This window comes from Anser brachyrhynchus (assembly GCF_964034855.1).
Source record: "Anser brachyrhynchus genome assembly, chromosome: W".
NCBI classification, from domain to species: domain Eukaryota; kingdom Metazoa; phylum Chordata; class Aves; order Anseriformes; family Anatidae; genus Anser; species Anser brachyrhynchus.
In genome coordinates this window covers 22,989,129-23,014,491 of record NC_137704.1, presented here as the reverse complement: position 1 = coordinate 23,014,491, position 25,363 = coordinate 22,989,129, and the positions used below count along the sequence as shown (strand labels likewise).

At 46.1% G+C, this 25,363-nt stretch overlaps 1 protein-coding gene across 5 annotated transcripts in view; it reads left to right on the top strand.

The window, feature by feature from the left end:
* Positions 1–25,363, top strand: part of LOC308184786 (ubiquitin-associated protein 2-like) — a gene marked incomplete at its 3' end in the record, with an annotated part of 101,148 nt that overhangs the window by 61,652 nt on the left and 14,133 nt on the right. For 3 of the 5 annotated variants that reach the window (XM_080572341.1, XM_080572342.1, XM_080572339.1), the window contains exon 6: positions 1,168–1,245. In XM_080572341.1, the coding sequence (XP_080428467.1) occupies positions 1,168–1,245 (78 nt within the window). Of the gene's footprint in view, positions 1–1,167; positions 1,246–2,443; positions 2,630–25,363 lie in introns of those variants that run through there. The other 2 variants (XM_080572343.1, XM_080572340.1) reach the window with 1 other exon arrangement.

Genomic DNA, 25,363 nt, shown 5'->3' with positions numbered 1-25,363 from the left:
GGACCTTGTGCAAAAGAGGACTAATATTTTCCAAAGTAGGTAGTATCACAGTATCATCCAGGTTGGAAGAGACCTCCAGGATCACCTAGTCCAACCTCTGACCTAACATTAACAAGTCCTCAAACACATTAAATTGCCATTGGATTCACATAGCTTTTTTCTTCTAAGTTTTATTAGCAATGTCTAAGCTACATGTATTGCCTATAAGAGCCATCAACAGCACTGATAAATGAGCAGAGAATGGAGAGAGATGAAAAAAAACACAATCCTTTTCCCTTAGAAGCAGGAAAAATATTTACAACATTCGCCAACTTTTCTAATTAATTATTGGAATTTATTAAAATATTGTGCCATTGAAAGCATTGAGAAGCTCTGTGGAATAGAGTAACATCAAAAATGAAAGTGAGAGGCAAGATTTTTGCCAGAACCAGATGCTGCTTGTTTCTTTCCTAAACTGATACTAAAGATTTTCAGATGGTTACCAGATCTTGTGTTTTCTTCCCACCTTTTTATGCATGTGTTAATGGTTTTGTTGCTGCTATTAGGACAAACTGTGCAATACAAAATACTCAGCAGTGTTTTAAGTGGAAGTCATCTTTTTTCTTCAGGGAGCCAGCCATCTTTCAGAATATCTACTCAGCAGTTTCCCACAAAATAGAAGTTGTAGTGCTTTTCAAACACCTAGCCTTCTGTCACCATCATCCTGTGATTTATATACAGAGGAGAGTTAAATTCTCCTTTTTGTGTAGGGATGTGACACTGGCAGACAGGAGATTTGGTGTTCTTGGTTATCCCTTATTCTTCCACTGTTGCCAACTAACACATTCACAAGAAAGTGAAGTATGAGGCAGTTCGTTTCTTCCCTATTCAGAGAAGTGAGACTATAATTAATTTAATAGTGTAGGCTGCAAAGCGCTGCACTTCTTCAAAAAATAAGTGTCTGATATGTTTCCCTCTTAATAGACATTTTCCTTTCTAACTGTCAAATTCCAAGTAAGCAACTTGCTTGTGGCTAGGCCTGCGAAGAAGAGGGGTGACTGAGATATCTTGACCGTACCACTCTGAAAATCTTATCTTTCCTTTTCAAAGGATTCAATTTAAGCAGATGGCTATATTGTCTTATGTATGAGTCTCTAAATTTTCTGTTAAGCTGTCTTCTCTCCACAGGTAGAGATGAAGAGAATGGAGTGGACAACAGTCAAGGAGACAGGCCTTCAGACCGTGGAAAACGTGGCCGTGGGAGAGGTGAGATGGTGGCATTGTTGTGGGACTGGCCCTGATTTCATTTCCTGAAATGGAATCCCCCCCCCCATGTGTTTACTTAAAAACTTAAGCATTTGGTTATCCTTTGATTCCATAAGCACTTCAGCCACTTTTAATTTAGGTACTTGCCATCCCCCATAGCCCTTCTCATCGTTTGGTCTTAGAGTGACTTAAAGGTGATTTATATCAATTATTTTTGCAATTTTTTGTGTGGTAGGCTGGTGTGCTCTGGCTATCGAGAGCTGTTTTCCCAGATCAACTTCCAGGCCACCATTATTCGGAGTGCACTGGGCTCCTCAAGATGTACATTGGTAGCAGGAGAGCACAAGATTCCATCTGTGGAGCTCTTGGGAGGGATTTGTTGTGTGCTTGCCCCATTTCTTTGGGGTGGATCCTGTTGTTAGGTTTGTCTTCTGCTTTCAGTACCCAGTCAGAGAGCATTAGCCAACTTAGAGGCTTTTTGGTGAGAGAAGTTTTGGCATGAAGTTGTTGATGAGGAGAGCTGTGGAAAGAGCACTGTGGAGTCACAGGTAGAATTGTGCATCCTGTAAAAGAGATGGGGAAGATGTTGACAATGGACTTGATGCGGAATCAAGGGATGCATAGTTTGTTTGGATTTTCATGGGTTTGAGTGGAAAGAAGCTTGTTTTTCTTGAAGCAAGAGGAAGGGAAATGGGTAACCTGGGATTGTATTGGGAGATGGGTATTAAACTGATGAAGTGCACAGCAGGGCTACCATAGTAAGTAATGTCCAAGTTGTGGAAAAACATTCCTACCTTCAAAAAAGGACTCTTCTCTTTGGAATATCCAGTAACGAGGCATTCAATGACTGGCACATCCAACTTCATTGTCTCCAAATCTGTATCTTGAAGGAGTGGAAAGATGCAAAGACATGTATCTTCCAGAGGGTTGTGACTTGGTTGTGCATGTAATCAGCAGGCATGAAATGGCTTGTTCAGAGAGTGCTTTGCAGGGGAGGGTGTGGTATATAGTATTATAGGTGGAACTTAAGGCTTTAAGTGTTTGCTTTATAAAATAATTCTTTATACAAGTTGTGAATACAAAGGTAGGATTTTTTTTAAGTTGTTGGGTGAAACTTAAAGGTTAATTTCAAGTTCAATTTTTTGATTTGTTTTACGAGCAATTCATTGTGTTCATTGTCAACTCTGTCGCTCTCCAGATGAATGTTGTATGTCTCAAGCCAAGGCACTTAATCATCAGTATCAAACTGACATACCTGACTGAAGAAACAGGAACAACTTAAACCAATTTCTGTTCGCCGGGTTAGTGTATACAGTGTATCTGTATCTCTACCCAGTACTTTAGACTCTACATTCATGTGAACAAAGTGTCTTGATGAAGTCTCCTCAACTGTCTGTGATAAATCCTTTGAATGGCTTCAGGATCATTATATTACAAGTGTGTGTGTTATATGGCAGGAAATACCTAATTTAATTTAATAATGCAAGCCCTTGAAATCTGCAGGGAATTACATAAAGCTGTGTAATTCACGTCTTTTCAGGGATGCATAACCTTCTGGTTATTAGTAGATATAAAAAAAAGCTTCTTGCCATTTTATTCAGTAGTCTTTATTTGCTGTTAAACAAAATAATAGTCACATTTGGGGATAAAGTACTTCAGCTAAAAGTATATAGATTGGTAATCACAACAGAGTCCTTTTTTTGGAAATGTTTCATGAAGTGTGTGTGTAGGAATCTAGGCAACATATACAAAATTAGGCGTCACCTAATATCCAAACAATGCACTCTAGCTATTTTAAGGTACCTTCTCAGGCTGGAATTACCTTATTGGCTGCTTTCTAGGGGGAGATTTGCTGGGCCATCATATTACTGCTTCGTTGCAGAAAAAAACAGTTTTAAGAAATGACATGCACTGAAACCAGCAGAAATGGGGTGGATTCTGTGGTGATAGTGCACTATTTATTGGGGGAAGAAAAAAGCAAAGCTTGATTATGAGAATTTCAGTTTTAGTGTTGTAGGCATTAGTTTCCTTATGCGGTAGAACTTCTGTTAATTACTGTGACATTCCCTGCAACTATGAAGGGTAGTAGGTAGATGAAGGCACGCACGACACGGACTCCTGATGGCTCTTCAACAGCAGGACCTTTATTGCCATTTTTCACCACTACATATACTTTCCCCGTAGCCCCACACGCTGTCCACACACCCGAATCTGTCTTACAATTGGTTAGAGACCCTCAGACACGCGCCTTGAGCCAGCCAGCAATTGGCCACTGCCCAAAGCTCATCTTTAACACTGTAGCCAATTTACTTTATCTCGTCCTTGCTCGAGTTTTTGGTTCTACCGCTGTTTTCCTCATTATCGCTACCTCAGGGACGTGTGAAACAGCACGAAGCCACCTGCGAATTCCTTTCCCGCAAAACAGCACAAAGCTCCCTGCAAATTCTTCTCCCACAATTCCCCCTTTTTTATTTTCAATCAACCAAACGCTTTCTATAGATTTTTCTATCAATCACCGCAGACACTGCAATAAGCAAGGTACAATAAGCAACAGGGTGAAAATCACATGCAGAATTACGATTGTAAAGTAGCGTGCCTACTAGAATCTACATCAGTCAACAAGCCACTAAGCGCTAGGGATGTTGCTTCGCAGGGATACTGCTTCTCACTCGCACAGCACAATCACACTATCACACAATCATGCACAGAGGCCTCTTGTACTTCTCATTCATACCACAAGAAAACATCACTTAAAATAACTTGTCCGCGGCTTCAGGAGGTCCTTGTCTGCTCCCGTGGTGAGCGGCTGAGAGTGGAGACCCCTCCGAGGAAAAAATGCTCGGGGTGCACCTAGGGGCGTCCGTTCCACAGTCGATCCCACAGCCGAGCAGAGCGGCTCCTGGCGCAAGGAAGGATGCTATTATAGTTTGTATAATGACAGCAAAGAGATGCATTGCAATAAGGAGCAAGCGTGGCGTTGACCTTTTTTTTTTTTTTTTTTTTCCAAGCAATTACACCTTACACATGCTATTACTGTTACACATCCCAGGATATCTAATTCCTGTGGCTCTAGGGGCGCTTGACATAAGTAGACAGTCCAGTCTTTGTTATTCGCCAGGTTCCCCAGTAGACATGTCGTAGATGGGTCGTTTCATTGGCTCCACCAGATCCAGGAACCTCCTCCCATCTAACCTTCAGTGCACTGCTGTATTAATCAGCTCCAGATTATCACCGAATGGGTCACCCACAGTCTGGGCTGGACTGAGACCCAGGAGGCACCGAAGCTGCAGAGGTGGACGAGGATGATGGTCCCAACCATGGTCACACGCCACGAGCTGGCACCCATCGTGGTCCTTGCCCTGTGGAAACACAAGCGTACCCTCGCCCCCAGGTTATTAAGGGATATGGTCCTTCCCACCTCCCAGTATCCAGATTTCTCATCATAACCATCGCTTTTCCTGTTGGAACGGACGTTAGTCCTGATTCCATTGATTTAAAATGCTTAATTATACGTGGTACGTCTTCGTATTGAAAAGGTAGTGTCAAATGATTTATGACATATACCACTTTGTTCAATCTATTCTGCGGGGTCTCCTGTGTCTCCCCCTTTTTCTGTTTAGCCAATAAGTCCTTTAACGTGCGGTGAACACGTTCTACTATTGCTTGTCCTGTGGGTGAGTGTGGGATGCCTGTCTTGTGAGTGATGCCCCAGGTATGGAAAAAAAGTCGCGTAGAGCGGCTTGCATAAGCTGGGCCATTATCAGTTTTTATTTCTTTAGGGATTCCGAGGGCGGCGAAGGCCGCACGGAAATGCGCCTGTGCGTGACGGCTTATTTCGCCCATCATCGCAGAGGCCCAGAGCGCGTGCGAAAAAGAATCTATGGACACGTGAACGTATTTTAGCCTCCCAAAGTCGGGAACGTGAGTAACGTCAGTTTGCCAAAGCTGAAGAGAAGAGAGGCCCCTAGGATTAACTGTAGTCGGTGGGCCTGGTCGTTGTTGACAATCTGGGCAGGTCTGTACTATGAGCTTAGCATCTCCTATGGGGATGGCAAACTGTTTGGACAATGCCTTTGCAGCCTGGTGGAAGAATTGATGTGATAGACGAGCCTGGGACAATGTATTTGGCACTGGGACTTGCAATGCAATGTTAGTCAATTGATCGGCCCGGGCATTTCCTTCTGCAAAGAATCCCGGGAGTGTCATATGACTTCTAATGTGGATCACGCAATAAGGGTGGGTACGGTGCTCTACAAGAAATAATAACTCTCTAAATTTTAAGAATAGTGCTTCGTTGTGGATGTGTTTGATCTGAGATCTTTCAATGTGTTGTGCTACTCCTACTGCATAATGTCAATCAGAGACAATATTTAGTGGGGCCTGGTCCCATTGCTTGAACGCCATTACTACCGCATGTAATTCTACTATCTGAGGGGAGCCCTGTATTGTTTCTATGACATGTTGCCAGTGGTCTCCTTGTTCCCACGTGACTACAGCTTTTCCCGTTCTCCCTGACCCGTCTGTGAATACTGTTTGTCCTTGGACTGGGTGCCATCGATATAGCGGCTTGTCCTCAACGTGTACATTATTATAAAAGGTAAGCATTTTATGAGACGGGAGATGTATATCAAGTTGACCATTGAAACCCGAAAGGGCTGATTGTAGCTCTAAGCTATTCTGGAGGCACCAATCAAGATAGTCTTTAACTATCGGAATGATAATGGATTTTGGCTCTTCTCCAGCCATTTCTATAATTCGTTCTCTTCCCTTCCTAATCAAATCTGAAAACATTTCAATGCGGGTGGCGAGTGTCTTTGTCGGTTGGTGGGGTAGAAACACCCATTCTAATAGAAGCAACGGGTCTGTTGCGTTGGAGTCCCATTGCGCAATAATAGCTAAAGGTTGTGGATTCTGGTTGCATATGTAGAGCTGAATGGGTAAATTTTCTGCTCGCCGCTGGCATTGTTGGGCAGAGATCTTCTCCTCTATACGGTGTAGCGCCGCCCTGGCTTCATTAGTCAGCCGGCGGGGCGCATTAATACTAGTGTCCCCTTTTAACAACTCGAACAGGGCTGCTAGTGTATGGTTGTCAATTCCGCATTGCGTCCTTATCCAATTTATATTGCCTATAAGCTTCTGGACATCACTGAGCGTGCGAATTTCCCTTGTAATGGCTACGTTTTGGGGTTGAATACTGTGCTGCAGTATCTGCCAGCCTAAATATTTCCAAGGCGCCTCGATTTGAATTTTCTCCGGTGCGATTTGTAATCCCCATGTCTGGAACTCCTGCCGTAGAACAGGCAGTACTTCTTGAGTTAAGTTGTCTGTCGGACTGGAGAGCAATATGTCGTCCATATAATGATAGATGTATACGTGCGGGAATCGTTTGCGTACGGGGCGTAGCGCTTCTGCTACGTATGTTTGGCAAATTGCTGGGGAATTTTTCATCCCTTGAGGCAGCACAGTCCAATGATACCTATCCATTGGTTCGGTCTTATTGATTTTTGGGACCGAGAACGCGAATCGAGGAGCATCAGCAGGGTGAAGTGGAATAGTAAAGAAGCAGTCCTTTAAATCGATAATCAAGATATTCCAATTGCGAGGGAGCATAGCAGGAGAAGGTAATCCGGGCTGGGGAGCTCCCATGTCCTCCACTGCATTGTTTATTTGACGTAAATCGTGAAGTAATCGCCATTTCCCGCTTTTCTTTTTAAAAAGAAACACGGGTGAATTCCAGGGACTGGTTGTGGGGGTAATGTGTCCCAATTGTAACTGTTCTTGGACAAGTTCTTGGAGAGCAGCGACCTTTTCCGCAGGAAGCGGCCATTGATTCACCCACACAGGATTATCAGTTCTCCAGGTGAGTCTCATGCGCAGTTGCTCGTCAATGGCCGCTATTGAAAATTTTCCGGAAAGCTCAGAGTGAACTCGCCCTGCCCCATCACATCCCTCCCCAGGAGACTGACAGGTATGAGGGCAGCATACGGCCGGACGTTATACAGCGAGCCTTCATGAGTCTTAATGCTAAGCATATACTGGCTCTGAAAGGTACCGGAGACACCACCGACTCCCACAAGGCCTTTTGTGGTGGAATCTAAAGGCCAACTTTTGGGCCAATCGTGAAGAGAAATTACTGTAACATCTGCCCCGGTATCCATTAATACGGTTATTTGTGCGCTGGAGGGGTCAGCCTGTGGGTGATGAAGTGTTAGGGTCAGCGTAGGCCTCTTGATGGTAATGGCCGAGGCCCAAAAAGCTGACGGGGGTCCCGTTGATCCAAACTCCGCGTCGTGTCGGTCACACGTCTCTGCTTGTGGAACTATGGCTTTAAATAGTATTAACTGTGCAATTGTAGTCCCCTTGGGAATGAGCATCGGTGGGGAGGGAGTCCATGCCATTGCTTGTATTATGCCTTCATAATCAACGTCAATGACTTCAGGCAGTATAAAAAGACCCGTTAGTGTGGTGCTAGACCGCCCTAGCAAGAGGGCGCTGCATCCCTTCCCTATTGGTCCCTGTACATTTAGAGGTATTCTGCGAACCCGAGTGTCCCAAAGGGTGCAGCTCGTTACTGTGGAGACATCCAATCCGGCGCTTCCTCGGGTTCTGGCTGTGAGGGAATCCACGGTGACGTAGTAGGCGGGATCGCTGGAGCAGTGGGCGGCTGTGGTCGCAGCCCGGTAGTCGTCATCGCCCAGGGCGGTGACTTCCGCGAGGACGGCCCGCCCACGAAGGAGGGCCGGGGCACTTGTGTCATCGCGCGGCCCCGCCCCGCGCTCTGCTTCCCGTTTCCCTGCCGCGGTTGTAAAGGTCGTCCCTCTGCATCATGCGTCGAACGGCACTGGCTAGCCCAGTGCCATCCCGTGCCGCACCGTGGGCAAACAGTGGGAGGGGCAGAGTTACCGCGTTCCCCCCCTGCTCCTCGCTGTGGGCATTCGGTGGCAAGATGCCCCGTGGCTCGACAGCGAAAACACCGTTTTCGCCCGGTTTTAAGTGCAGTAGCAAAGGCTCCGGCCAAAGCGGCAGTGTGATGTTCTACGGATCCGACTCGATTGCAAGCCTCTATCATTTGTACCAGTGTAGTATTAGCAGGCAGGGCTTGGAGTATTTTCTTACAGTCTGTGTTTGCATTTTCTACCGCCAGTTTTAGTATAAGGGCCTCTTTGGCCTCGCGGTTGTCAATTTGTTTGTCCAAAGCGTCTCGCAATCTATCAATGAATTGCATATAAGGCTCGGTAATTTGTTGCCTAATGCTGGTAAACGATGGCTCGGCTTTTCCAACTTCAGGCAACTTCAACATAGCCTGGAAGGCCAGAGACGCGGACTGCCGCAAGATGGCATCGTCGAGCCTAGCCTGCAATCTCGGATCAAATAACGGCTCAGTCCCCATCAACTGTGGGATCCCGGCTCCCAAGAGGGGGTCGCCGGGCTGCCGGTCCAGGTTACGCAGGGCGGCCAATTCGCACGCTTCTTTCCATTTTTGCCCCCACAGTAATTTTTGTGTTGGCGTTAAAATCATCGCGGCTATCTGACGGCAATCGTACGGCACCAACAAGTGACCAGTCATGACGTTTTCTAACAATGACTGAGTAAATGGTGCGTGTAATCCATATGTAGTCACAGTCTTTCTCAACTCTTTAATTAGGTCCCAGTGGAAGGCATTATATTCATTTTGACCGTTGGGTCGCACCTGCACCGGGAAAGCCATTCCTACCGGGTCCCCGTCCTTTAGCGCTTCCCGGCGCACCAGCTCCCATCGTTCCCGCGGGTCGAAAGCTCGGGCCCCCAGGGAGGCATTATCGGGGGCAGGCAAGGCGGGAGTCGAGGGGGTCAGCGGGGAGGGGCTCTGCGGCGGCGGTCCACGGCCCTCTTCCTTGTCATCCCCCAGGTCTATCAAATTGCACTGCTCTGGTGACCTTGCAGGCTCTGATCTCAGTTTGGCTGCTGTTATTGCCTGGGCAGCGGCGTTCTGTACTTCCTTTTCTGCCTGCCACGCTCTTAAAGTCTCTGTCACCAGCCGCCACGTAGTCATCACCTCAGCAGCATTAGTATCCCCACGGGACACTGCTTCCCAGATTTTTTTCCCTGCTTGGTCCCAAGTTTTTACATCAAATACTGTAGAAGCCATTGAGGGGAGCCCTTGTTTTCGCAAAAATTTCAATAATAGCTTTATCTTAAACGGATCATATTTTACTCCCCTTTCTATTAGGAGTTCCTTTAGTAGTTTCACTATAGCCTCTTCCTCTGCCGAAAGGCTAGCTCCCATGATTAATGCCCAGCCGCTCACCTGTCCTCCAGGTGCTGTCCCAGGGTTGAAGCTGCAGTCCAGCTGCGAGCTTGATCCGTTCTGCTGGGTTCCATTCAGATGCTCGTACAGCGCTGCTCCTTCCTGATCACGTCGGGGTCACCAACTGAAGGGATGAAAGACACGGACTCCTGATAGCTCTTCAACAGCAGGACCTTTATTGCCATTTTTCACCACTACATATACTTTCCCCGTAGCCCCACGCGCTGTCCACACACCCGAATCTGTCTTACAATTGGTTAGAGACCCTCAGACACGTGCCTTGAGCCAGCCAGCAATTGGCCACTGCCCAAAACTCATCTTTAACACTGTAGCCAATTTACTTTATCTCGTCCTTGCTCGAGTTTTTGGTTCTACCGCTGTTTTCCTCGTTATCTGTAGCTCAGGGATGTGTGAAACAGCAGAAAGCCACCTGCGAATTCCTTTCCCGCAAAACAGCACAAAGCTCCCTGTGAATTCTTCTCCCACAGATAATATCCTAACTACCTCCCGAGCCTTGGCTGTCCTGGTGGGGAATGCCTCTAGCCAACCTGAAAAGGTATCAGTTAATACTAATAAATATCGATACCCCCCTTTTCTTGGAAGTTCTGTAAAATCAATCTGCCATTGTTGCCCAGGCCCGTTGCCCAGGCCCATTGCCCTTCCCAGTTTGGCCCATTTCCAGTTTGGGGGTGCTCTTGGGATTAGTCTGGAGACAAAGATCGCACTGCCGAGTCACTTGTCTCACAGTGGTGTATAAATTTCTAGCTACAATGTCTCTAATCAGGTGTTTATATAGGGCCTCTGCCCCCCAATGCCTCTTCCTATGTTCTTCCTTTATCAGGAGCCCTGTTAAATAGGAGGGAATAATCAGTTTCCCTTGTGGGGTGTGAGCCCACCCTTCTTTATTATGTGTTCCTTCCAAATCTGCGATAAGCTTTTGATCTTCCTTAGCGTATTCTGGCTTATCTTCCAGAGAGATTCGCCCATCAGGGACCAAAGCCCCTTCTGTTCTTACCTTTGCCTTGGCTACCTGTTTTGCCTCTCTGTCTGCCAGCTCATTTCCTCTTTCCAACTCTGAGTTCACTTTCTGGTGTGCCTTAATGTGCATAATCGCCACTTTCTCAGGGAGCTGGACTGCCTCCAGTAGTTTCAAGATCTCCTCTGCATGCTTGATATTTTTTCCTTGTAAGTTCAATAATCCTCTTTTTCCAGATTGCTCCATGTGCATGTATGACCCCAGAAGCATATCTCGAATCGGTATAGATATTCACAACTTTGCCTCGGGCCAATTCCAAGGCGCGGGTCAGTGCAATTATTTCTGCCTTTTGTGCTGAGGTGTTTATGGGCAAAGGTCCCGACTCTATCACTTCCTAACTGGTGGTGATGGCATATCCAGCACGCCTTTTACTGCTTAGGACATAGCTGCTTCCATCAGTGAACCAGTTTTCCGTATTCTCCATAGGGCTGTCTCTCAGGTCCAAACAACTCGAATATGTTGCCTCGATGGTTTCCAGACAGTTATGATGCACTGGTTCTCCTAGGTTTCCACTGAGGAAAGAGGCTGGATTGACAGTGTTAGTGACTACTATTTCCACATCATCCTGTTCTACCATTATAACCTGATATCTCAAGAACCTCTGTGGGGAAAGCCAGTATCCACCTTTTGCTTCCAATACTGCAGATACTGTATGGGACACCAACACAGTCATTTTCTGGCCCAGGGTGAATTTTTGAGCTTCCTGGATGTTTAGCACTACAGCCACAACCGCTTGCAAACATCCAGGCCAACCTTTTGCAGTTGCATCCAGCTGCTTGGAAAAGTAGGCAACTGCTCGTCGATACGGGCCGAGATCTTGTGCCAGTATTCCTAGGGCAATCCCCTTCTTCTCATGGGAAAAAAGGAAAAACGGCTTACTCACATCTGGGAGTCCTAGGCCTGGGGCCAACATCAAGGCCTTTTTTAGCATCTCAAAGGCTTGTGTGGTTTCCTTATCCCATTTGAGGTGTTTCTGTTCGGTGTTTGTTAGTGCATATAGAGGTTTAACAAGCAACCCATAGTTATAGATCCATAGTCAGCACCACCCAGTCATTCCCAGGAACGTTCATAACTCCTTTACTGTTTGTGGTCTCAGAGTTTGGCATATTGCTTCTTTCTGGGCCTGTCCTAAAGTCCTTTGTCCCGCACTGATTTCATAGCCCAGATAAATCACTTCACGCTGCATTACTTGAGCCTTCTTTTTGGATACCCGGTATCCCTGGAACCTCCAAAGTTCAACAGACTCACCGTCCAAGTCATGCAAGCGTCCTTTGTCTTGGTGGCAATCAGGATATCGTCCACATATTGTAACAGCTTCCCTTCCCCAGGCGGGGCTTCCCAGGATTCGAGATCCTTTGCGAGTTGATTACCAAATATGGTAGGGCTGTTTTTGAACCCCTGTGGTAATACCGTCCAAGTGAGCTGGATTTTACGCCCACTTTTAGGATTTTCCCATTCAAATGCAAATATGTTCTGTCTGGCTTTATGGAGAGGGAGGCAAAAGAAGGCATCCTTCAGGTCTAAAACAGTAAACCAGGTTAGATCAGGTGTCAATACAGTCAGCAAGGTGTATGGATTTGCCACTACCGGGTAAAGGTCTTCAGTTATTTTATTTATAGCCCGAAGGTCCTGGACCACCCGGTATGACCCATCAGATTTACGGACAGGTAATATGGGAGTGTTAAAATTGGACTCGCATTCCCTTAGTAACCCCAGTTGTAAAATTTTTTCTATTAACGGTCGAATTCCTTCCCTATCTTCCTTCCTCAAGGGATACTGTTTGATTCTTACCGGCTGTCATCCTTCCTTAAGTTTGACCTCAACAGGTGGAGCATTTTTTGCTTTCCCTGATACATTGGTGGCCCATACCCCGGGATATACCTGGTTCGTAATTTCTTTGCTGATTTTTCCTTCCGTAGGAACACTTGCTAAGAATAAACTCATTATTTGGATATACTGCTGATCATTTACCTCCAGAGTAATCTCTCCTTTTTCAAATTTAATTGTTGCACCCAATTGTTCCAATAAATCTCTCCCCAATAGTGCTTTCGGGGAGTTGGGCATGTACAGAAATCTGTGGATGCCCCATTGTTTTCCCAATTTATATCTCAAAGGTTCACAAAAATATGCCTTCTCACTTTGGCCAGTTGCCCCTTATACCATGATATAATCATTTCCCAGGGGCATCAAGGTTTGGTTTAAGACTGAATACATTGCCCCTGTGTCAACCAAAAATTCTACCTCCTCTTGCTTCTTCCCTAGCTTCATTATAACCAGTGGATCCGCTAGGGTGGATTCCCCAGGTCCCCGTCAGTCTTCCTTCACATGAGCCACTGTTCTTCCTTTCTGGTTGTTTCGTCCCTTCTCCTTGCCTTTCCGTTTTTCTGGGCATTCATTTTTCCAGTGGCCAAATCTTTTGCATATTGCACACTGGTCCCTGCCTAATTGAAACAGTCCTTGTCTAGGTTTCCTCTCTTCATCCTCTCTAACAACCGCCACCACCCTTCTCTGTCCTCGTCTATAATCCTCTTCTCTATTACTGAACACTCCCCATGCCTCATCTAGCAGTACTTCCAGGTTTCTGCTTTCTGTGGGACGCAGCCTCTGAAGCTTGCGCCTAATATCACTTCTAGACTGTCCCAAAACCAAAGAGACTAACTGTTGTATTCCTGCCTCTGACCCAGGATCCAGCGGTGTGTTACGGTGCATCACATCCCTCAGTCGATCTAAGAATTCGGATGGTGACTCGGAGGGACCTTGTTTGATTGCGTATAGTGCTGACCAATTTATGGTTTTGGGAATGGCTCTCTCCATTCCTTTTGAAATCCACCCCTGATATGCCTGTAACCTGTCCATATCTGCGGATCTATCTGCATTCCATTTTGGATCCTGAAGGGGAAAATATTCCTTAACGTCCCCTCCAGTAGTTGCATAATGATTCTCAGCCAAATCTCCTGCAGTTTTTAAAATTAGTTGCTTCTCCGTCTCAGTCATGTAGTCTAATAATAACTGCACATCACTCCAATCAGGATTATGCTGTTTTATAATAAACTGAAAATGTTTGGCTACACTTACCGAATCATTTCTGTAATCCTTAGCAACCCTTCTCCATGCTTCTAAATCGGTGGTGGAAAATGGTACCTTAATTAGCATTGTCCCGCCATCTGACCCTACCGCCTCCCGGAGAGGTGCTTGTAAGACTGTTAGAGCCGACTTTCCTGGTACAGGAGGATACAGGGCTATCTGGGGGAGTGGAGGTTCCATCCGAGTCCGCATCCTGTTCCTGCGATTGAGGGGGAGGCTTAAGCAAATCAGCCAGATCTTGTTCTGATGCCTGGCGGGCTTTATTTATTTTAGTATATCTTTGTCCAATGCTGCATGCCGAGCAGCACTGCTTCAAATTACCTTTAAGTTCTTTATTATTTTCTCGCTCAAGGGCGAGTACCATAGGGTCCTGTGGTGGCACCATTCCACAGTCCCTTTGCCACTCCGGATGATTTTGGAGGGTGAAAAACATATCTGCATACGACACTTCATCCCATTTTCCTTCTCTCCTCAAAAACAACATTAATTTCAGGATAGTGTTATAGTCGATTGATCCATAGAGTGGCCATTTAGCTCCATCCTCAAGCTTATATAGTGGCCACCATTGATTGCAATACTTAATGAGAGTTCTCTTACTTTCTGTGCTCCCAGTTCCGACAATATCCTTCCAGTGTGCCAATATGCACCCAATAGGGCTTTTCTTTAAAACACTTTTGTTCTGAGCATTACCCATTTCCTTGATTTCCTAAATAAATTCACTCTCCCCCCTTTTTACCAAATTCCCAGGACTTGAGCCCAAACCACCAAAGAAGTGACTCTCTCCGTTCTACCACTTCGATGATCAGTCAGGCCCCCCCTCCAATGACCAAACACCAGTATACCAATATACACCAATATACCAAAACTTCTAAACTGTTACTTAGATAACGCTCCTGCCTTCCTCTTTGTCACACTAAAAACGTTTAAGAACGAAATAGGATTACAAGATACACCACCGGGCCCATATATTGGGCACCACCACTCAACACTTGGATAAAACAGCACTTCCTTTCGGTCTGTCATGCGCTTCGTTCGTCTCCGGCCGTTCCCCTTGCGGAGAATACGGAACTGCGGATCGGAATTCCGCACTTGCTTCACAGCGATGCTGCGTCTCACTCACACAGCACAATCATGCAATCACACAGAGAGGCCCCTTATACTTCTGATTCATACTACAAGGATATATCACTTAGAACAATAACCAAACTTGTTTGTATCGTCTCTGGTCGAGTTCCTCGAGGAGTCACTCACTTCACAATACTTTGTCTCAAACACATAGGCTTACAGAAATGTTTTCAACATGAGATACCCAGACATTTACAAATAAGACATGCAATATTACCACTCCAGTTAATATCCCTCCAGCAGCTGCAAAATATTACCCAGGTAACCTTGTCACAACTGAGAGAGGCCCGCTTACCCTTCTCCTGCTTCTTATACAGTCATTAGCAGGTCCATCCTGGCTCCCAATACTGGGATGCAGCGGTAACCTCGGATTTGCTCGATCTGCTCCCAAGATCGCTAGCAGCCACTCTATCGGTCAGCAAATCCCCCTAACCGCTCTGTAGGTCAGCCTGTAGGGTACCCTCCTCCCTTACGGGGACTATGCCGTATGCCAGATGTCTCTGCACGGTTTACCGGCGGCCCCAGCCAAGCACAGGTATCCCCTACTACTAACTAGCTCCCTTTGTTAAACATACCGTTTGTCCGCAGCTTCAGGAGGTCCTTGTCTGCTCCCTGGTGAGTAGCTGGGAGTGGAGGCTCCTCCAATGAAAATACCCGGGGCGCGCCTAGGGGCATCTGCTCTGCAGTCGATCCCGCAGCCGAGCAGAGTGTCTCCTGCCTGGCTCGCGGAAAACAGACTCCACAACCTGTAAGGCTGTAAAGTAGGTATGTTTATTCAGCTTTGAGCAGTACGGGGGGGGGGGGTAGTCCCACTACAATCGTGCGCACCCACCACAGTAGTTCATCTTGTATTTATACAGAAGGGGTTACACAGGTAAGGGATCGCCTATACGTATTCATAACCTCTCCCCAAAAGGGTGGTCTTTATTACAATGAGTTCCAGGAAATCATTTCCATTGTCTCAGTCCTGTCCTGATTAGTTCACAATACCTATAGAAATCCCTTATCTTCCAGAGCCCTCCTGTCTCAGTCCTGATTAGTTTACAGTACCTATAGAAATCCCTTTAGCATCCATTTCTTACTTCAATCTCTTTTGAAGGAAAAATGGGCCTGAAACCTGTAGTGCAAACTTTAATTAGGGATGGTCTTTTGGAGCCTTGTATGTCACCATATAACACTCCGATTTTACCAGTGCGAAAGCCAGATGGTTCCTACCGATTAGTACAAGACCTGAGAAAAGTTAATGAGATAACACGAAAGCGCCACCCTATGGTTCCTAACCCTTATACCCTGATGAGTAAAATCCCTTATGGGCACGAATGGTTCAGTGTTATAGATTTAAAGGATGCCTTTTGGGCATGCCCACTGGATCCTGAAAGTCGGGATATTTTTGCATTTGAGTGGGAAGACCCAGAAACAGGCCGTAAACAGCAATATAGATGGACGGTTTTGCCTCAGGGATTCACTGAATCCCCTAATTTGTTTGGGCAAGAATTGGAAAAGATTTTAGAAACATTTCAGATTCCAGAAGGGGTGACGTTGTTACAGTATGTAGATGATTTATTGATATCTGGGGTAGAAAAATCAAAGGTAAAAGAAGCCACAGAACTCCTGATTTTTTTTTAGGAGAACACGGGCTAAGGGTATCTGAAGATAAATTACACTACGTGGAAAAAGAGGTTAGGTATTAGGGACATTTAGTCTCTGAGGGCAGACGGAGAATAAACCCTGAAAGGATTCAGGGAATTGTGCAACTTCCTCTCCCTAAAACAAAGAAGGAGTTGAGAAAATTTTTGGGTTTAATTGGATATTGCAGACTATGGATAGAGGCATATGCGCAGAAAACAAAGAAATTATATCTCAAATTATTGGAGGAAGAACCCAATATATTGAACTGGATTAAAGAAGAAAAAGAAATAGTGGAAAAATTAAAACAAGATCTTATTACGGCAGCAGTCTTAGCTCTTCCTACCCCTAAAAAAATCATTTTATCTTTTTATAACTGTAAGTGAGGGTGCTGCTTTGACGGTCTTAACCCAAGAATGGGGAGATAAGAGGAAACCTGTAGAGTATTTGTCTAAATTATTAGACCCTTTGTCCAGGGGATGGCCAGAATGCATTCAGGCAGTAGCAGCAACTGCCTTATTAGTAGAAGAGAGCAGGAAATTGACCTTTGGAGGACAACTGATTGTTGTTACCCCTCACCAAGTGAAGACTATTCTCACTCAGAAAGCAGGAAGGTGGCTGACAGACTCCAGAATACTAAAATATGAAGCTATACTAATTGAAAAGGATGATTTAACTATAACTACAGAACCTGTTTTGAATCCTGCCTCCTTCTTGTCAAAGGGAATTGAAGATCCAATAAATATGGAACATAACTGCTTAGATCTAGTAAATTACCAGAGAAAGATAAGATTAGATTTACAAGAGCTGCCCTTAGAGGAAGGGGAAATATTGTTTATAGATGGATCTTCTAAGCTGGTACAAGGGAGGAGATGTAATGGTTATGCCATCATTGAAGGAACAGATGGGAATGTTGAAGAAATGGGAAAACTGCCTAGTAATTGGTCAGCTCAAACTTGTGAATTATATGCATTAAATCAAGCATTAAAGTTGTTACAAGGGAAACAGGGAACTATATATACTGACTCACGATATGCATATGGGGTGGTACACACATTTGGAAAAATTTGGGAAGAAAGGGGCTTAGTGAACAGCAAGGGAAAGGAATTGGTCCATGAAGAATTAATTAGACAGATTTTGGAAAATCTGTTATCCCAGAGGAGATTGCTGTGGTGCATGTGAAAGGACATCAAAAAGGAAACTCACTAGTTGAATGGGGAAACAGAATTGCAGATGAAAAGGCTAAAGAATCAGCTTTGCAATTAGAAGTAGAAGCAAAGTTACTTCTTGTACCTGAAATAAAACCTCCACCTGAAAAGCAAATATTCAGTGAAAATATGAACGCTGTCCACGTGCCCGAATCCATCTTACAATTGGTTAGAGACCCTCAGACGCGCCTCGAGCCAGCCAGCAATTGGCTACTGCCCAAAACTCATCTTTAACACTGTAGCCAATTTACTTTATCTTGTCCTTGCTCAAGATTTTGGTTCTACCACTGTTTTCCTCATTATCTGTAACTCAGGGACGTGTGAAACAGCAGGAAGCCACCTGCGAATTCCTTTCCCGCAAAACAGCACAAAGCTCCCTGTGAATTCTTCTCCCGCAGGTAGACAGTGTACAAACAATGCTGGTTGCTGGCACTCAGGAGAGCAGGGATTTGAAGAAGATCCATGTTCTGGTTTAACCTGGCTGGCAGCTAAGCACCACACAGCCGTTCGCTCACCCTCCCCCCTCCCTCTCTGGGATGGGGGAGAGAATCAGGAAAATGAAGCCTGTGGGTTGAGATAGAGACAGTTTATTAGGACAGAAAAGAAAGGAAAATAATAATAACAATGATAATAGTACTACTATTACTACTGTGTACAAACAAGTGATGCACAATGCAATTGCTCACCACCCGCTGACCGATGCCCAGCCTATCCCCTAGCAGCCGCCCCCCCACCCCAGCCAGCCCCCCCATATAATTGTTTAGCATGACGTCAGATGGTATGGAATACCCCTTTGGCCAGTTTGGGTCAGCTGTCCTGGGTCTGTCCCCTCCCAGCTCCTGCTGCACCCCCAGCCTGCTCGCTGGCAGGACAGAGCGAGAAGCTGAAAAGTCCTTGGCCTGGTGTAATCACTGCTCTGCAACAATTAAAACATCAGCATGTTATCAGCGCTCTTCTCATCCTAATCCAAAACATAGCACCCTACCAGCTACTAGGAGGAAAATTAACTCTGTCCTAACTGGAACCAGGACATATATCCACCCTTTATTCCATACCATTTATGTCATGCTTAGGTTCCACACTTCCCAATACATTCCAATTAATCACCACCTTCATATATGTATATGAAATGTCCATTAAATTTGTTTAGTTTGTGACTGACTTCGGGCTCCATCTGTCACAGCAGTCATTCAGGGCAGAAGCGATGGTGTGTGGTGTTGGATCGTCACACGTTGAAACCCGTTCTCATTCCATCACACCACTGTGCTTGTCCATTTCTATCAAAATTCATTCATTATTATCTGCGTGGCTGTTACTGTGATACCATTAATGGGACACTGACATATAGCAATCACAATGGTGATGACATACAGTATTAGATAATAATTAACATAATACAATTCAACTCATGGGCTGTTCTCACCCAGTATCAAATCCCCTTGAGGTACACACCTTGAGGTCCCCATTCTTTTGCATCACCCACCAAGTGCATCCAGGTCCCTGAGCAAAAGCAATCCCACGAATGGGTTTGCCTTTTCCTGAGGCAGGAGTAGCCCAGACTGTTTTACCCAGCATGTTTCTTACGTGCACTACAGGAACTTTATCCCCTTCTACAGTGCGTAACAGGTTTGATTGGGCAGGTCCAGCTCGGTTGGCAGATCCCCTAGTACTGAGTAACCAGGTGGCCTTTGCCAAATGTGTATCCCAATGTTTGAATGTCCCAGCACCCATTGCTTTCAGTGTAGTCTTCAACAGTCCATTGTATCGCTCAACTTTCCCGGAGGCTGGTGCATGATAGGGGATGTGATACACCCACTCAATACCATGTTCCTTGGCCCAAGTGTCTATAAGGTTGTTTCGGAAATGAGTCCCGTTGTCTGACTCAATTCTCTCTGGGGTGCCGTGTCGCCATAGGACTTGCTTTTCAAGGCCCAGGATAGTGTTCCGGGCGGTGGCATGGGGCACAGGATATGTTTCCAGCCATCCGGTGGTTGCTTCCACCATTGTAAGTACGTGGCGCTTGCCGTTGCGGGTTTGAGGGAGTGTGATGTAAGCAATCTGCCAGGCCGCTCCATATTTATATTTCAGCCATCGTCCTCCATACCAAAGAGGTTTTGACCGTTTGGCTTGCTTGATTGCAGCACATGTTTCACAATCATGAATAACCTGTGCTATAGTGTCCATGGTCAGGTCCACCCCTCGATCACGAGCCCATCTGTATGTTGCATCTCTACCTTGATGGCCTGAGGTGTCATGGGCCCATCGGGCTATAAATAATTCACCTTTATGTTGCCAGTCCAGGTCCACCTGAGCCACTTCAATCTTAGCAGCCTGATCCACCTGCTGGTTGTTTTGATGTTCTTCAGTAGCCCGATTCTTGGGCACATGAGCATCTACATGGCGTACCTTTACAACCAGGTTCTCTACCCGGGCAGCAATATCTTGCCACAATGCCGCAGCCCAGATGGGCTTGCCCCTGCGCTGCCAGTTGTTCTGCTTCCATTGCTGTAACCACCCCCACAGGGCATTTGCTACCATCCATGAATCAGTATAGAGATAGAGAACTGGCCACTTTTCTCGTTCAGCAATATCTAAAGCCAGCTGGAAGGCTTTCACTTCTGCAAACTGACTCGATTCACCTTCTCCCTCAGCAGCTTCTGCAACTCGTCGTGTAGGACTCCATACAGCAGCTTTCCATCTCCGATGCTTTCCCACAATACGACAGGACCCGTCAGTGAACAAGGCATATTTCTTCTCATTTTCCGGTAGCTTGTTGTACAGTGGGGCTTCTTCAGCACGGACCACCTCCTCCTCTGATGATATCCCAAAATATTTGCCTTCTGGCCAGTCCACAATCACTTCCAGATTCCTGGGCGAACTGAGTAATCAGTGCAACCCACTTGCTCCATGTAGCATCAGTTGCATGATGTGTAGAGGGGACCCTTCCTTTGAACATCCAGCCTAGTACCGGCAGTCGGGGTGCCAGGAGGAACTGCGCTTCAGTACCGACCACTTCCGAAGCAGATCGAACTCCTTCATATGCTGCCAATATCTCCTTTTCGGTTGGAGTATAGCGGGCCTCAGATCCTCTGTATCCCCGACTCCAAAACCCCAGGGGTCGACCTCGAGTTTCCCCAGGTTCTTTCTGCCAGAGGCTCCAGGTGGGACCATTCTCTCCGGCTGCGGTGTAGAGCACATTCTTTACATCTGGTCCTGTTCGGACTGGCCCGAGGGCTACTGCATGAACTATTTCCTGCTTAATTTGTTCAAAGGCTTGTCGTTGCGCAGGGCCCCATTCAAAAGCATTCTTCTTACGGGTTACTTGGTAGAGCGGGTTTACAATCAGACTGTAATTTGGAATATGCATTCTCCAAAACCCCACGACACCTAGGAAAGTTTGTGTTTCTTTTTTGCTAGTTGGTGGAGACATAGCTGTTATTTTGTTGATCACATCCATTGGGATTTGACGACGTCCATCTTGCCATTTTATTCCTAAAAACTGGATCTCTCATGCAGGTCCTTTAACTTTATTTTGTTTTATGGCAAAACCGGCCTTCAGAAGGATTTGGACTATTTTCTTCCCTTTCTCGAAAACTTCTTCTGCAGTGTCACCCCACACAATGATGTCATCGATGTACTGCAGGTGTTCAGGAGCTTCCCCCTGCTCCAGCGCAGACTGGATCAGTCCATGGCAAATGGTAGGGCTGTGTTTCCACCCCTGGGGCAGCCGATTCCAAGTATATTGGACTCCCCTCCAAGTGAAAGCAAACTGTGGCCTGCACTGTGCTGCTAGAGGGATGGAGAAAAATGCATTAGCGATATCAATTGTGGCATACCACTTGGCTGCCTTTGATTCCAGTTCATACTGGAGTTCTAGCATGTCCGGCACTGCAGCACTCAGTGGTGGCGTGACTTCGTTCAGGCCACGATAGTCCACTGTTAGTCTCCACTCACCATTAGACTTTCGCACTGGCCATATGGGACTATTAAAAGGTGAATGAGTCTTGCTGATCACTCCTTGGCTCTCCAGTTGACGAATTAGCTTATGGATGGGAATCAGGGAGTCTCGGTTGGTGTGATATTGCTGCCGGTGCACAGTTGTGGTAGCGATCGGCACTTGCTGTTCTTCAACCCTCAGCAACCCCACAACAGAAGGGTCCTCTGAGAGACCAGGCAAGGTAGACAACTGTTTAATGTCCTCTGTCTCCAAAGCAGCTATGCCAAAAGCCCAGCGGAACCCTTTTGGGTCCTTGAAATATCCTCTTCTAAGATAGTCTATGCCAAGGATGCACGGAGCATCTGGGCCAGTCACAATACGGTGCTTTTGCCACTCATTACCGGTTAGACTCACTTCAGCCTCCAATACAGTTAACTGCTGGGATCCCCCCGTCACCCCATAAATACAGATGGGCTCTGGCCCTTTATAGCTTGATGGCATTACAGTACACTGTGCACCGGTGTCTACCAAAGCCTTATACTTCTGTGCGTCTGACGTGCCAGGCCATCGAATCCACACAGTCCAATAAACTCGATTGTCCCTTTCCTCCCCCTGGCTGGAGGCAGGGCCCCTCTAGTCCTGGTCAGAATCTTCATTTCTGTATTTAAAGGACTGCCTGCTTTAAGTTGGAGCAGCAAGCTTTTCAGAGAACCCCTTTTTCCCGATTGTTTTCTTTTGCAACTCACGTACCTGTGCCTCTAGGGTCGCAGTAGATTTTCCATCCCATTTTCGCATGTCCTGTCCATGGTCACGTAGGTAAAACCACAGGGTGGCGCGGCGTGTGTACCCCTTATATCGTCTTCCTTGCACAGAAGGACGCTTACCCCTGATAGCTGAGACACTGGTTTATACAGGTGGGGAGGAAAATAATCTCTCTTCAAGTTGGTGGACCTTTTCAGAAAGTTTCTCCACAGCCGAGATGCAGGCCTGTAGGGAAGAGGAGAGACTTTCTTCGTACTGCCGGAGTGTTTTAGCCACTTCATCCACTGTGGGTTCCTCATTGTCTTTCCAGGCCATTACTGCCAATGAGCTGGCATATGATGATGGTGCACTCCGTACAAACTTCCGCCACATGGGTCGTGTACACTGGACTTCATCTGGATCTGTGGATATTTGTTCGTTGTCCAGGTCCTCATAAATCACCTCCCGTACTGCTAATTCCCTCAGGTACTGGATTCCCTTCTCCATAGTGGTCCACTTGCCTGGTAGACATACAAGTTCTTCCTTGAAGGGATACCTTTCCTGCACGGCTGACAGGAGACGCCTCCAGAGGCTGCGAGATCGTGCTCCATCTCCAATTGCTTTGTCAATGCCTGCGTCCCTAGCAAGGGATCCCAGCCGCCTGGCTTCCCTGCCCTCTAATTCCACATAATTGGCTCCCGTGTCCCAGCACCGGAGCAGCGAGGTGACAAGCTGCTCACCTATATAGCGACCAAAATCTTTTCGCACATCTCGTAGCTCACGCTGGGATAGGCCTCGGGAAGTTTTTGATGCTTTTATGGTATCTTCTTCTTCATCTTCCCATTCATGTAGTGGCCCAGCCACTTCGGAGTAGCCCATCTTGTCGTCTTCCTCCCCAGTCTAAATGGGAGTTCCTCTGTGTTCTAAATGACCTGACTTTCTCATCCATTGTTTCATGTTGGCTACAGGGGCAACCTGCACTGCTACAGTCCCTTTCCCTGACCCAGCCACAGGGCCTGTCACAGGGGCTGGAGCAGCTGTGGCATCTGTCGTAGGTGTTAGAGTGGCCGCAGGGGTTGGAGTGGCTTTTGGGCCTGTCACAGGACTTGGAGTGGCCGCAAGGTCTGTCACTAAGGTTATAGTTGCATCGATTGCAGCTCAATAGGCATAAGCCAGGCTCTAGCACATTGCAGTGATTTGCATCTCTCTCGTATTACCAGGGTCATGACACCCTTTTTTCAAGCATTCTATCAGTATTTTAGGATTTTTGCAGTTCATTTTGCATTTCATCATTTCATAAGCCATGGTTACACCGCACAGTACCATAACAATCTTAAACCAGGGCCCGGAAAGGATAAACAGCGCGACAGGGAGCACATACAGAAAGTAACGCACTATAAAATTCAATTTGGAAAACAGTGTGAGAAACACTCCGTAGCCAATAACTTAGGCTCAGGCGAGGATCTCAGTGAAGTAGTAATTTATTCGCGATTGCAATGGCGGGCGCCCCACAAGCAGGAGAGCGCACCCACTAGTTCCAAAGCACAGTTTATATACTTTTTGATGACAGGACCCTCCCCTGTTTCCCCATTGACTGGGTAATCCAGGTTCACAATCTATCTGATGCTTCACAGACAATGCCTGGCCTTCAGTTGCTGGCCTGTTAAATTTCAAGCTTCTTTTGACTTTTTTACTGTTTGAAGTGGTAATGTTTCTTCACTTATCTGATTTGACTTGACACCGTGATTTTCACCTAATTGCTCTAAGGAGTCCGGCTGTCTGTATTTTACAAGGTTTTCTGTTAAGCTTTCTTATCACTGTAAGCATATCTCAATACCACATTCCTTCCTTCTATACAATGTAACACTGCAAAAACGACATTTCCATTCCCACAATTCCCCCTTTTTCTCTTTTTATAATTTGTTGATTTTTGCAAAATTTTGCTCTAAGGTGTAATTTGGTAGATGTCTTCCTCTTCTTCACTTTCTTTGCTTTCCATTTCCTCTAATATCATCATCTTATCTGAGTAGGGTGGTGGATCCATGGTCATTTGTTTCGAAAGTGCAGTTTCAATTAACCGTTGGACAAGTCCCCTTACACAGGGGATAATGCAACAACCAATGGCTGTCAAAACTCCTGCTACTACAATCAAGGATGTAAATATGGACACTACCATTCCTTTCCATTTACCAAACCAAGATTCCAACCATCCTGTGATGGAAGTGTCTGCTCCTGAGTTTTCTGCCAATTCATTGGCAAGGGTGGTAAGCCCTTGCAATGCTCTAGTTACTGTGCCATCCGGGGCAGTATTGTTAGGGATAAAAGTACAACAATGGTTGCCCAGCATCACGCACACACCACCTTTCTCCGCAAGAATCATATCTAATGCTATTCTGTTTTCCCAAGCCATTTTGCTGGTGGCATCTAGTTGTTCAGCGATTCCTCTTATCGCATCTCTTGTATAGTTTATGAATCTCTGCTGATTATAATAGATATAATTAATCCAATCCACATTTTTATTAATTGTTACCCACCAGAACAGTGACTCAAACCCTGCAACAATTTGATTCCTGGCTTTATGTTCATCAGGAACTCCTCTAGGCACCCCTATAGAATCTATGTATACTCTATCATCAAATGATATTCCTAAGCCTCTTTTACTTCTTCTGGGTATTTGTGATGTTTCGCTTTCAAATGCCAGGGTGAAGGGTATAGCTAATTGAACAAGTGCACAAGTGCCTCCCCAGTTAGATGGTAGGGTGGACCGTAAGATCTTCCCTCCACAGTACCACCAGAGATCTGCCCTGGGGATCTCAAGTCTTGAGCAGTTTCCCATCAAGTCCTCGGTAGCATTCAAGGTCCTCGTGCACAAGGCAAATTCTCCCAGATGCCGGGTAGCACTCACACCCTGCCGTGAGAGGCAAGCTGTATGGTTACCTATAGCTGTGGAGAATACAGGGGGAACCCTGATATTGCTATCACGCGAGGAAGGGAATAGCAAAGAGAGAGACTTACAGGCCTCATTTCCCCAGGCAGTCTTTTCTTGGTACAATGCAATCATACATCGCATTCCC